Source organism: Polypterus senegalus, chromosome 11, assembly GCF_016835505.1.
Source record: "Polypterus senegalus isolate Bchr_013 chromosome 11, ASM1683550v1, whole genome shotgun sequence".
Lineage (NCBI taxonomy): Eukaryota > Metazoa > Chordata > Cladistia > Polypteriformes > Polypteridae > Polypterus > Polypterus senegalus.
The window spans coordinates 166,249,069-166,263,741 of NC_053164.1; the positions used below are offsets into that span (position 1 = coordinate 166,249,069).

The 14,673-nt window shown below is 42.0% G+C and overlaps 1 protein-coding gene across 1 annotated transcript in view; it reads right to left on the minus strand.

Moving 5' to 3' along the window:
• Positions 1–14,673, minus strand: part of LOC120539694 (interleukin-17 receptor A-like) — a 76,083-nt gene that overhangs the window by 1,770 nt on the left and 59,640 nt on the right. Inside the window, exons 6-9 of the mRNA XM_039770063.1 lie at positions 13,433–13,480; positions 10,064–10,230; positions 8,291–8,365; positions 3,851–3,868 (exon numbers count right to left, since the gene is read on the minus strand). Coding sequence (XP_039625997.1) covers positions 3,854–3,868; positions 8,291–8,365; positions 10,064–10,230; positions 13,433–13,480 — 305 coding nt within the window. The 3' untranslated portion in view covers positions 3,851–3,853. The remainder of the gene's footprint in view (positions 1–3,850; positions 3,869–8,290; positions 8,366–10,063; positions 10,231–13,432; positions 13,481–14,673) is intronic.

Genomic DNA, 14,673 nt, shown 5'->3' on the forward strand with positions numbered 1-14,673 from the left:
TGAGTTGGGTGGTGGCCGAAGGCGGGGACCTTGGCGGTCTGATCCTCGGCTACAGAAACTGGCTCTTGGGACGTGGAATGTCACCTCTCTGAAGGGAAGGAGCCTGAGCTAGTGCGCGAGGTGAGAGGTTCGGCTAGATATAGTCGGACTCACCTCGACGCACAGCTTGGACTCTGGAACCAATCTCCTTGAGAGGGGCTGGACTCTCTACCACTCTGGAGTTGCCCCCGGTGAGAGGCGCCGAGCAGGTGTGGGCATACTTATTGCCCCCCGACTTGGAGCCTGTGCATTGGGGTTTACCCCGGTGGACGAGAGGGTGGCCTCCCTCCGCCGGGTGGGGAAGGGTCCTGACTGTTGTTTGTGCGTATGCGCAACAGCAGTTTGGAGTATCCACCCTTTTTGGAGTCTCTGGAGGGGTTGCTAGAGGGCATACCTTCTGGGGATTCCCTCGTTTTGCTGGGAGACTTCAATGCTCACGTGGGCAATGACAGTGAGACCTGGAAGGGCGTGATTGGGAGGAATGGCCCCCCCGATCTGAACCCGAGCGGTGTTTTGTTATTGGACTTCTGTGCTCGTCACGGATTGTCCATAACGAACACCATGTTCAAGCATAAGGGTGTTCATATGTGCACTTGGCACCAGGACACCCTAGGCCTCAGGTCGATGATCGACTTTGTGGTCGTGTCGCCGGACTTGCGGCCATATGTCTTGGACACTCGGGTGAAGAGAGGGGCGGAGCTGTCAACTGATCACCACCTGGTGGTGAGTTGGCTTCGATGGTGGGGGAAGATGCGGTCAGACCTGGTAGGCCCAAACGTGTTGTGAGGGTCTGCTGGGAACGGCTGGCAGAGTCCCCTGTCAGAAGTAGCTTCAACTCCCACCTCCGGCAGAACTTCAACCACGCCCCGAGGGAGGTGGGGACATTGAGTCCGAATGGGCCATGTTCCGTGCCTCTATTGTTGAGGCGGCTGACCGGAGCTGTGGCCGCAAGGTGGTCGGTGCCTGTCGTGGCGGCAATCCCGAACCCGTTGGTGGACACCGCGTGAGGGATGCCGTCAAGCTGAAGAAGGAGTCCTATAGGACTTTTTGTCCTGTGGGTCTCTGGAGGCAGCTGATAGGTACCGCAGGCCAAGCGGAACGCGGCCGGTTGTTGCTGAGGCAAAACTCGGGCATGGGAGGAGTTTGGAGAGGCCATGGAGAGCGACTTTCGACGGCTTCGAGGAGATTCTGGTCCACCGTCCGCGTCTCAGGAGGGGAAGCAGTGCAGTGTCAACACCATATATGGTGGGGATGGTGCGCTGCTGACCTCGACTCGGACGCTGGGTCGGTGGGAGGAGTACTTCAAGACCTCCTCAATCCCACTAACATGCCTTCCAATGAGGAAGCAGAGCCTGGGGACTCTGAGGTGGGCTCTCCCATCTCTGGGACTGAAGTCACCGAGGTGGCCAAAAAACTCCTTGGTGGCAGGGCCCGGGGTGGATGAGATCGCCGGAGTTCCTTAAGGCTCTGGATGTTGTAGGACTGTCTTGGTTGACACGCCTCTGCAACATCGCATGGACATCGGGACAGTGCCTCTGGATTGGCAGACGGGGTGGTGGTCCCCTCTTTAAAAGGGGACCGGAGGGTGTGTTCCAACTATAGAGGGATCACACTCCTCAGCCTCCCTGGAAAAGTCTATTCGGAGGTTCTGGAGAGGAGGGTCCGTCGGATAGTCGAACATCGGATTCAGGAGGAACAGTGTGGTTTTAGTCCTGGTCGCGGAACAGTGGACCAGCTCTTCACCCTTAGCAGAGTCCTGGAGGGTGCATGGGAGTTTGCCCGACCGGTCTACATGTGTTTTGTGGACTTGGAAAAGGCATTCGACCGTGTCCCTCGGGAATCCTGTGGGGGTGCTCGGGAGTATGGGGTACCGGACCCCTGATAAGAGCTGTTCGGTCTCTGTACAACGGTGTCAGAGCTTGGTCCGCATTGCGGCAGTAAGTCGAGCCCGCTTCCAGTGAGAGTTGGACTCCGCCAGGGCTGCCCTTTGTCACCGATTCTGTTCATAACTTTTATGGACAGAATTTCTAGGCAGCCAGGGTGTTGAAGGGGTCCGGTTTGGTGGACTCAGGATTGGGTCACTGCTTTTTGCAGATGATGTTGTCCTGTTTGCTTCATCAGGCCGTGATCTTCAGCTCTCTGGATCGGTTGCAGCTGAGTGTGAAGCGGCTGGGATGAGAATCAGCACCTCCAAATCCGAGAGCATGGTCCTCAGCCGGAAAAGGGTGGAGTGCCCTCTCAGGGTTGGGGGGGAGATCCTGCCCCAAATGGAGGAGTTCAAGTATCTCGGGGTCTTGTTCACGAGTGAGGGAAGAATGGAGCGTGAGATCGACAGGGGATCGGTGCGGCATCCGCAGTGATGCGGGCTCTGCATCGGTCTGTCGTGGTGAAAAGGAGCTGAGCCGTAAGGCAAAGCTCTCAATTTACCAGTCGATCTACGCTCCTACCCTCACCTATGGCCATGAGCTATGGGTAGTGACCGAAAGAACGAGATTGCGAATACAAGCGGCTGAAATGAGTTTCCTCCGCAGGGTGTCTGGGCTTTCCCTTAAAGATAGGGTGAGAAGCTCAGTCATCCGGGAGGGGCTCAGAGTAGAGCCGCTGCTCCTCCGCATCGAGAGGAGTCAGATGAGGTGGCTCGGGCATCTGATCAGGATGCCTCCTGGACGCCTCCCTGGTGAGGTGTTCCGGGCACGTCCAACCGGGAGGAGGCCCCGGGGAAGACCCAGGACACGCTGGAGGGACTATGTCTCCCGGCTGGCCTGGGAACGCCTTGGGATTCTCCCGGAAGAGCTGGAAGAAGTGGCCGGGGAGAGGGAAGTCTGGGCCTCTCTGCTTAAGCTGCTGCCCCCGCGACCCGACCTCAGATAAGTGGAAGAGGATGGATGGATGGATGGACATTAGCATAATACAAACATCATATAAATTAATCATTTTTTAAATTTAGCATAATACGAACATGATATAAATTAATCATTTTTGAAATAGAGTAACACGTTAATAACAATATTAGTACAATAATATGACACAACGGCATTTTAACGTTATTCGATTTCATATAATGTACAGGGGGTTCGCCCTCTGCTTGCTTTGCTCACCAATTCCACAACCTCCCTTTGTTATTGTAGGTTTGTGTATGAGAGCATTGTGTGATGGACTGGTATCCCACTCAGGGCTGATTCCTTTCATGCTCATGCCATATTTATTTTTTAACATCCCAGATAACTTAGAAAAATTATATGTAATGGTAGGCAGCATGGTGGCGCAGTGGGTAGCACTGATGCCACGCAGTTAGGAGATCCAGGTTCACTTCCCGGGTCCTCCCCGTGTGGAGTTTGCATGTTCACCCCGTGTCTGCATTGGTTTCCTCTGGGTACTCCGGTTCCCTCCCACAGTCCAAAGACATGCTGGTTAGGCGCATTGGCGATCCTAAATTGTCTCTAGTGTGTGAGTGTGCCCTGCAGTGGGCTGGCACCCTGCCTGGGGTTTGTTTCCTGCCTTGCACCCTGTGTTGGCTGGGATTGGCTCCAGCAGACCCTCATGACCCTGTACTTAGGATATAGCGGGTTGGATAATAGATGGATGGATGGATGGATGTAATGGTAAACTAAATTTTATAATTGAACAACTGTCTTTGGAGTTAAAACATCCAGCAAAGCACTGCTTCTACAGTGCATGAAATAGGATCATAATATTCATGCTTGCAGTTGCCTGCTGAAAACTGTCTTCCTGGCTTATTTTTAAAAGTCACCGTTGTGACTTTTACACAATAACAATGAAAAAGCAAGACACTTTAAAATAGTTGTGTTACCTATTAATGTGTTGACACCTGCAAAATATGAAAAATAAAAAGAAAACATTACTTTTATTAAAGTGGAGTCATTTTTATTTCCTTAATGCATTTCAAACACAGCTAAGCAGGCATTAATAAACAGATTTACTATTACACCAGATAATGGGACTTTAAGCTTCACTTTGCAAGTAATTACTAAAAAGAAAAATTAAATTGTAGTTATCTTTAAGTGTTAACAAAGCATTAAATAATTATTTATATATAGGAGTACCAAACTGAGAATGAGAAAAAAATAAACAGACACAGTTAATATGACTATGGGGTTTTTGTTAAGATTATGAAGTATTCCAGCTGCTGGTTCACTGATCTTTTCTTATCATCTCCTGTCAGATGATCTTAAAACTAAAACAGAATTCTGTCAGATTGTGTAGGCTCCATATGCTAGTGTTAAAAACTATATTTCTGAAAAAGGTACAATTATGTAGATAATGAATAGATTTCATACACAGATTATGAATACCGTTTAACATAATAAATCCATCAAACAATTAGAAAAAAAACTTGGAATTGGTGGTGAAACTAGTATGTCACCATCAACCAGAAATCAAGACCAAGATATTGCCCATTAAGAAAATTGAATGGTTTAAGCTTCTCTGTCAGACTGAGAGAACCACCAGTGGCATTGTTCCTGCTTTGTACTGTCCTTAAGCACCTGTTTTGCTGCTGATTTCATTTAATAGCTATTAATAGATGACCAGTGTTGAACTCTGAAGCTTTTTTTTTTTGAGGGACTATTTTCTGGGTACACAAGAGAGTGGAATATTTATTCACACTATTTCTGTTTCACTCTTTAGAAATGAAGACCACAAACCAAAAGAAGACTGGCATAACTTCCACCCCAACCCTTCTGGACCAAATAAATAAATTCACCATATCTCCTCAGGACATCACTAAACAGCTTCTAGACAGCAGACTGTGCTACTGAGTTTCCTTTTCCTTGCCAAATGGTGAGTCTGCAGCACTACAACAACTTTTTGTCTTTTTACTGCTTTTTTATACCAACCTTGTTTTGTCTATTTACTGTTGGAACAATCTGGCAATTAAACTGGGTTTACCTGATAGAGTACCATCTCTTTATTATCTGTTCTGTCCTTTCATTTTAAATTACTTACATTATGGTAAATGGAACAGACACTGAACTTTCAACATACCCTATGCAACAAGCATTTGCTTACTCCACAGTTCTTGCCAACTCTGATTTATCCAAAACTCTTTGTTTCCCCATACTTATAAGTAAAATCTAAACCAGTTCCATTATCTAACACTTCTTTTACACTGCATGATTCTTATTGTTTACCTTTGTGAGTAAAGATACCCTAAATTGCTAGAAAATGTCAACCGAAAGATATCACACAATCACAAAAGAAAATATGTGAAGAATAGTAATTAATGAACAGTTATATACCCTCCATAGTCCAGGTCTCAATTATAAATAAAGTGTCATGTGAAAGAACAGTGGACCAGCTCTACACCCTTAGCAGAGTCCTGGAAGGTGCATGGGAGTTTGCCCAACCAGTCTGTGTGTGTTTTGTGGACTTGGAAAAGGCGTTCGACCGTGTCCCTTGGGGAATCCTGTGGGGGGGTGCTCTGGGAATATGGGGTACCGGACCCCTTGATAAGGGCTGTTCGATCCCTGTAGAACCAGTGTCAGAGCTTGGTCTGCATTGCCGGCAGTAAGTCAAACCCATTTCCAGTGAGAGTTGGACTCCGCCAGGACTGCCCTTTGTTACCAATTCTGTTCAAATCTTTTATGGAGAGAATTTCTAGGCGCAGCCAGGGTGTTGAAGGGGTCCGGTTTGGTGGACTCAGGATTGGGTCACTGCTTTTTGCAGATGATGTTGTCCTGTTTGCTTCATCAGGCCGTGATCTTCAGCTCTTGCTGAATCGGTTCGCAGCCGAGTGTGAAGCGGCTGGGATGGGAATCAGCACCTCCAAATCCGAGACCATGGTTTTAGCCGGAAAAGGGTGGAGTGCCCTCTCAGGGTTGGAGGCAAGATCCTGCCCCAAGTGGAGGAGTTCATGTATCTTGGGGTCTTGTTCACAAGTGAAGGAAGAATGGAGCATGCGGGCTCTGCATCAGTCTGTCGTGGTGAAACAGAAGCTGAGCCGTAAGGCAAAGCTCTCAATTTACCAGTCGATCTTCGTTACTACTCTCACCTATGGTCATGAGCTATGAGTAGTGACCGAAAGAACGAGATCGCAAATACAAGTGGCTGAAATTAGTTTCCTCCGCAGGGTGTCTGGGCTTTCCCTTAAAGATAGGGTGAGAAGCTCAGTCATCCGGGAGGGGCTCAGAGTAGAGCCGCTGCTCCTCCGCATCGAGAGGAGTCAGATGAGGTGGCTTGGGCATCTGATCAGGATGCCTCCTGGACGCACGTTCTAACCGGGAGGAGGCCCCGGGGAAGACCCAGGACACGCTGGAGGGACTGTCTCCCGGCTGCCCTGGTAATCCCTTGGGATTCTCTAGGAAGAGCTAAAAGAAGTGGCCGGGGAGAGGGAAGTCTGGGCCTCTCTGCTTAACCTGCTGCCCCCGCAACCCGACCCTGGATAAACGAAAGAGGATGGATGGATGGATGGATGGTGTCATGTGAAAAAAACAAAGTACGGATGCAATACACACACACGCATATACATACACATTTACACAGAAAGAGAGAGTGTGTACTTTAAATCACATTGTACTGTATATAGTTTATTTTATTCATTTTATTCCAGTGTAGGAATGGTTTCATAATGTTACATCCATGTCAGCTTATTCTACCTGATACACATTCATGAAATAGGATTATGATGCTCAAATATTGTATTTAGAAAGCTATTTGAAAAAAGTGAAACTTACACTTATTAAATGTTTTAACATGACGTACACAGTCATTTTTACATTTGAAAAAAAAGGGTTGAATCTGAAAAAGACAAGAGCATCAACAATAATCTCATTATGAATTTCACTTTTTATAATTCAAAATGAAGTTACACAATAATGTGCTTTTCCTTGTACAATTAATTCTTATTGAATAATTACACAAACACACTACTACAAATACAGTACATTGCTTTAGAAATGTACAATAGACAAGATATAATGAAATTCTCAAATTCAAATAAGGAATAAAGTCAGACTAGAAACAGGTACAAATAATGTATTTAGAATCAGAAGAAAACTGTAATCTGTACCCTATCAAGAATAAAATCTATTTAGTTATTTTTAAATGAATATAAAAGTATATGCAATAAATATATATTATTTTTTACTACAATTAGCAAAAATCTACAGATGCAAATTAATTGTAGTACATGTAGAAATACTATTCAAATAATTACTGAAGATATCTAGGCACTATAGAACTGAAGTCGTTTTTGTTTGCTGTTCAGGCAGTATTACTTATTTCTTAGGTATTGATTTATGTAAGGAACTTTCTTGTATACAGTACATGAGGTATTGTGCTGCATAACTTTATAAGCTCCGTTCAAAGCCTGCATTTTCTTTCATGCTGCGATAAATTATAAAAACTATAGAATATTTTAGAACGGAATTTTAACAACGTTCCTAGGTTTGATTCCTTTTGATATAACTAATGAAAAATGGTTTACGTTAAACTATTATAAACTACTGGCTGCTTTGACTGAAATTTGGCGATGCTATAGAAAAAAGGTAGGCAACCCGTGTATTTTTATCTGTCAATAATAACACTGTGCTAAGTACACTATGCTAACCTGCCGCACACCATTGACAAAAGCCAGAAGACAATGAGTGGCATCAGCCTGTTTGAAGCATGCTATTGTATGCAAATGAAGGTCTCCAACAGAACCTATGAACGGTGTAGACAAACAGCACCACTTATCAATAATGTGGACCGACATGTAAAGAAGGGGAGGTTTCTTAGACAAGGAAAAGACACACAATTTACATGTGCCATGCAGATGGAGCTGAGAAGTGTGTGGAGGGGGGAAGTTCTGCTAAAAAACTGTTTTTTCCCAACACAGCACCTGTTTCAAGATGTTTATTGGTTGTGAACAATTAAAATGGAATTCCTTTTGACTGATAACATAACCAGTTCCTCACTGTGTTATATAAAAGGTAAAGGTGGATGGAAATTGTTTATTTGTCTACCATTGCATGAATGTGCTATGGATGTATTAGGTTAATAAATTTGGCATCAGATTCTTTAGTTTGAAGTGAGACAGAAGGAGTAGCATCATGTTTTCTCTAAAAACACAAATTGTGACAACTGTAATCATGTTGTAATGTATATGAATGATATGCAGAATTCTTTAACCTACACTACTACTTGCTGCATCAAAAATTTTTTAAAGTTTATTTGAAATTTGCATTTAGCACTTTTTAGCTTTCGTATTATTTACCTTTGTTTGGAAAACTATTGCACCTAAGAAACTTACCATCACGGAATAGTTGCAACAACTTCTCTTCCAACCAGATGTTGACATTTTCACACTGGCCATTTTCAAATTTTCCTGCAGCATTATTATAAATAAAAACATCAAAGAAACATTTTTAAAATGAAATACCACTGCTTAAATTATCACTTTAATCATCTGAGGGTATCACTACAAACATCTGAAGTATGACTCTTACAATTACAGTATAAATCAATCGATAATTAACATCTTAATGTTTTAACGTTTATTTTATAAATCTGGTCAAGTTTGAACACCTTTCTGAAACAAGAAAATAACTGCTAATATCTACTCTATAAATGTAAAAAATCTATTGAATGATGGTAAAACTCCGGCTATGTTTATTTATTTATTCAATAGCTATTACTGCTATGGAATAAATAAATTCTCTCTCCCCAAATGTTTAAATATACGTTTGATACATGTGGCCCCTGGCCAGGACGCCCAGGAGGACGTGAGGAGGGCTTGTGCCTCCTCCAGACCGTGAGGGGGCGTCCGTCCTGGTTCTGTTGGGAGCCACGGGTCGAGGGCATGGAAGCCCTACCCTGTAGGGGCCCGTGGTCACCGCCAGGCGGCGCCCCGATGCCGGTTTACCCCATGTGGTCTTTGGCCGGGGATAGAGCCCGGCCGGGACGCCTTGGAGGACCAGAGGAGGGCGAGTGCCTCCTCCAGACCGAGTGGGGGCGTCCGTCCTGGTTAGACAGGGGGCCTCGGGTACAGGGCTTGGAAGCCCAGCCCTGTAGGGACCCGTGGCCACCGCCAGGCGGCGCCCCAGTGCCTGTTTATTCCGGGAGCCCGGCACTTCCCCCACACCAGGAAGTGCCGGGGGGAAGACGACCGGGGAGACACGGACGGCTTCCGGGTGCGCAGCCGGCACTTCCGCCACACAGGGTGTGGCCACCGTTAAGTGCCGGAAGAAGCTGGAGCCCATCCGCTCCCCATAAAAGGGGCGCCTCCCTCCAGTCAGCGGTGGAAGTCGGGAGGCAGAAGGACTGAGCTTGTGGAAGGACTGGAGGCGGCCAGGAAGGCACAAGGACTGTGGGCCCTGGACTTGGGGGAATCAGTGCCAGCAGCACTGGGGTTTTGTGAGTGCACGATAACTTGTACATAGTGTACATAATAAACAGTGTGATGGGTGAGAAAATGTTGTCCGTCTGTCTGTGCCGGGGCCAGCGTTCACATACAACAACTTTTTAAAATAAGAATTAGGGCAATTACTTTGTTTTGCATAATATCCATTGCTTTATCTGTATCCACACTGTAGCCACACAATGTTTTTAACAAAGAAAGCACAGTGTATATTTTCATTTGATGTTTCCACTTTGTACTAAAAGACTAATAACAAATTTAAATTTAAAAGTATTGTGAACAACATGGTGAGGCTGGAGAAATGTATACCCAGAAGAAGAAATTGTGCTTTTAATAGCAGTACATCAACAATGTGTTTTCATGTTTGTATCAAACAACTAAAATCTCGGGAATACTTTGGTGCAGTGGTTAGTACAGCTGCTTAACAACTCCAGAATACACAGTTCTCATCCCAGCACACTCACTGGACATGGCATGTTCTCCCAGCTTCTTTTAGACTTTTCAATGGGTGCTCCAATTATCCCACCATACTTTAAAAATATTCATTCCAAATTAAACAGAAAATGTAATACTGTACATATGCACAATATGTAAACAAGTAAACAATTCATATTATGAAAATAAAGCAACTGTTGAACAGAAAAGACTGGAAAATGTTACACTTACAGAGAATGTAATGTTAGTGATTTCTTCTTTTTTCTCAGAACACTGACTTCCATCATAAAAGCTCTTCATAAAAACTACATACTTTTGCGCATCAGGTTCCAACTTAAAATAAACAGAAGCCTCTTTTTCATTTGTCTCAAGTGTAATATTTGGTTCCCATAAGTTTCCTAGAAATGTTAAATCACAAATGTCAAGCTTTAACATAACTATGATTAAATTAGTGTTATTTTCCTAAAAATCAGTAGCCACGTCAATTATAAGATATCAGCTACATAAAACTCAATATCTGTATGTGTGTGTATATGGTATGCAAATTCACTACATTGGACAGATCTCTGCCAAAATTTGCACACCTCTCTCATTTAATTAGTTGAAGACCACAGACTTTGTCCCAGCACAAAATTTGCACCTTTGGTTTTTTTTTTTTTCATTTTTAACTACAGTTGAATGACAGTGACACCTGGTGGCTCACAGCAAGTGAAACACAAAAACAAACTGAAGCCAGACTAGGAAACAAATGGACCAGAGCTTAAAATTACTTATCTGGACAATGGCAGGTGCTTCTTCTAGTAATAGAGAGCAAAATATTAATATACTCTGAATTTCTATTAAGCTAGTTATAAAGTCTACCTTCTTTTTAAGCAAATACTCTGTACACTTACTACCTCTGTATATATTTGCATACTGGAATATTAATTTGATAATGGATTAATTATGGACTTTCATGAAGCTATTGTTGTTTGTTTTTATATGACTGTGGTTTTTGCTACACATTGTAGTGTTTTACAGAAACATGTGACACAGTACAGACAAGGCCATAGCCCTCACCTAAAATAGAGTGTCTGACTGTCTACAAGTGAGCAGGAAGCAGCTGCCCCAACTGAAGAAATTTACATACAGTACTCAATGCCTTGCTCATGCCTGAGAAAAAAGAAACCTGTGACACTGACCAGCTGATCAACTCAGCAGCAGCATAATGTTGGACAGTGATGGTGAAATGGGAATAAAGTACTCTGGCAAAGTTTTCAATTTACTAGTCAACTCAGGGAATCACAGTCAACTATAGTTGCAAGTTTTGGACAGTGACCCAAAGAATGAAGTCCTGGAAAAGGGTGGTAGTAATGAAACTTTTGCAGTGTTCCTGACGGACAGGGTGAGGAGTTCAACAGCCCAAGAAGACCTTGGAGTAGAACTCCTGCTCCTCTGTATCAAATCAAGCCAGTTGAAGTGGTTGGCATGGGAATAACTCAGAAGGAGACCTTGCTGCTAACAGCCACAACTCACTCTGTTGCTATGGTGACTCTCATCAGAAACAGCAGATCAAAATGAAACAACATGACAGACATTTTCAGGTCTCTTAAACATATCATACATATGACAATGAAAATTAATTTCATAATTTGGTTTTGTTTTTTTTAATATTGAGCTGTGGTATTGGTCCATGGCAGATTAGTGCAGGTAATAGTATAGCTCAGATCCCATGAGTGTGGGTTTGTGGGAGAAAACCCACACAGCCATGGAGCATTATAGGGTAAAGTGGCTGATTATTGGTTCATGGGTAAGAGTATGATAAGCTCAGCTCTCCCTTGTTGGCGTTCCAAAGGTCGTTAATGAGACCCCTACAGCCAGTCTGAGAAGGACAGAGAGAGAGAGAGAAAAAAAAACAACAGAGGAACTCTGAGAAAGACAGAAAGGAAAAGTGAATTAGGTGATGGAGCCAGTGCTGTGAGATGGAGGCATTGCAGTCAGGGAACCCCACCAGCAGATCGACAATGGGCACTGAAGGATGATGGTCAAGATCTTGAGCCAAAAGAAAGTTGACAGCAATTGCACGGTTCTCAGCCCTGCTGAGAATACCCATTGCAATGAGCAGGGGATATTAATGACAGAGAGAGAGAGAGAAAGAGCACTGGTGTACAGCACGAAGGCTGATTCAGTTTGGTTTTAACCTTAATTTTATGTATCATGGACTTAGTTTATTACACAGTTTTAAGACATTTCACTGCACCGTGGATTTTATTGATAATTTATTGAAGAGTGTTGTACCTGCAGTTTTAGCACTGGTTGAATAAAATAGCACTATGCACTATGATGTATCAATCTTGTTCTTGAATGCAGGGATTGCAACAGTCCATCTCGATTCAGGACTACCAAAGACCCGGATTCAAGAAGGAGATGCCAGCTGCAGGCAACCCAGGCACCACACAAGTTCTACGTCTTGTAACTCTTCAAACTGTACACCACAGCTAAAGTGGACTGTGTACAGGCATTAATACAGTGTAGAACTACAGAATTTGGTTTTCTCTGTAATTAAAACATGAGCTTAGCAAATGTATATTTGAAAGTTCCTTATTCCTTTACCCTATCTCCTCTATATTTGTGCTTTCATCACTTTTATTTCATGAATATAAAGGAAAACAGGGTAATCCTAGTTGAACATACATATTAAAAGCAATAGAATGTTCAAGAACTTCAATTTTCATGTTTATATGCAGAAATTTGATTAACTCCTTTTCACTTAGTGATTCCATAAAACATGCCATTTGAACAATATATTTGCATGCAATTATACACAGCAGTTTACCCTAAGGGTATGAATTTCATTACCTCTCCTTTACCCTCCTGAAACAGGTGACAATTCTCTTTTATTGTGAATTTATTTACACACATACATACATTTTAAACATGAAAACTAATTGCAACCTGTCTCTTCCACATGGAAACAAAAATACTGTCTTTCACTAGCCACCATAGCAAAGGTCTGAATAAAATTACAGTACATGCAATTTGAAACTTTACTGTTTCAGCTGTCTGCGGTTTAGATGATATAAATTAGTTGACTAGTTTGACTGATGTCATGAAAGTGCTTTCTTTTTCACTGAAAAACTAAGTTTTGAAACGCTGTATCCAATTGTAGACACACCACATGAAAAATGTTGTGTTTTTTAATTTGGAAAATCAGGCACCAAATTTGAGTTTAAGGAAAGAAAAATACACTGGAGTATTGGCCAACGAAGCCAGACTTTTCTGAATGAATAATAACACAAAAAAGACGTGGAATTTCTTTAATTAAAACATATTCTTAAAAAAGAAGGACAAACAGGTTTTTTTTAACAAATGAGTTAAAAAAATTACTTTTGGAATCTATATGAAGGTTTCCAGTAATTTTGGGTGATATGTGCCAGTGATGACCACCAGAGAATATGATAGTAAGGTTAGACATTATTAAAAAAGAAACAGCAAGCAACATATAACCCAAAACTATGACAGGCTTTGACCTTGTTATCATAACTAACTGAAAGTGTATTTTACCGAATATGTGTTTATTTACCATTTAAAAAGATTGTAAAGTAAAATATTGAAACATACCACTTAACTGGCATGGCTTTGTTCTTTTTATTCTAGGATCACTGCAACCTGAATATGAAAGAGATCAAAGATATAAAATGTACAAATCTACAGTATAATACTTTATATTGTAGCACTGCTGTGCTAAGCACGTAATAAATGATTATCACTTACTGTCATTTGACATTATTCAGATATGATCAATATATACAATTATCTATATATTTTCTTAACCCACTTATTTTTGTTCAGAGTCTTCAGTATTACTAGTTCATTACAAAACTATCTAATACAAAAATGTGAAATGTTATCAAATTTGCTTTTAAAGAACTCTGTTCATATTATACATTTACTCCACAACCCCATTGATTACACACAGGAAATAAATCAAATAAAGTACTCTTTGTCTGGACTGTTGGTTAAATCTTAGTAGTTTTTGTTAAAATCAGGTGCTACAGACAGCAAGTAAAAACTTAACACACAGCATTCTAAAAAGTAACATGTACTGTAAGGGTAAAATGCTAATCTTGCATTTTAGGAAGGAGCTTGCACTATATAGCACCAGTAGTACAAATATCTAAAATTTAACAATTTCACTGTGCAACCTAAACAGGAAGAAACATCCATCAAAGTGACAGTCCCACTAAAGTACAATATTCATTACAAACTACTGAAATTAGCTTTAAGTGGACTGCCTGCTGGATAAATTATGCAAAATTTTTTATCAAAAAACTGTTCAAATTGTAGTGTTTAAAATATTGACTTCAAATTACATTTATGTGCAATTTATTGTAGTATTAATTGTCTGTTCTTTGTTTAAAAGTTAAAGATAAATGAATGAGTGGCAGAGGCAGAAGCAGATAGGGGCAATAAGGTGAGGCAGGGACCAAAACTGGCAGTTTTGTTTGATTTCAGCAGTTTTGATTCAAGCAGCATGTCTCCATCTACAAATTTCAAATCACTCCGGACCTCCCTGATTGTCCCTGTTAGTGCTCAGAAAAATTGCCTAAGACTTCTAATCATACATAGTTAATACTGAATTACTTTATAATATTAAGTACTGAGATGATACAAATGGACTGGAGGGACTTTTGGCCTTGAAAAATGAAGACAATCTTAAACATCAAAGATTTACAAACTAAGTATATTTCCATTTTACCTCTTTAATGAATTTAGTTTTTTCTTTAATTTTTCTTTTAATGTTTGCAAAGCATTTCAGCAACACTTATATAAAACAATATGCTGTATAAGTTAATTCTGTA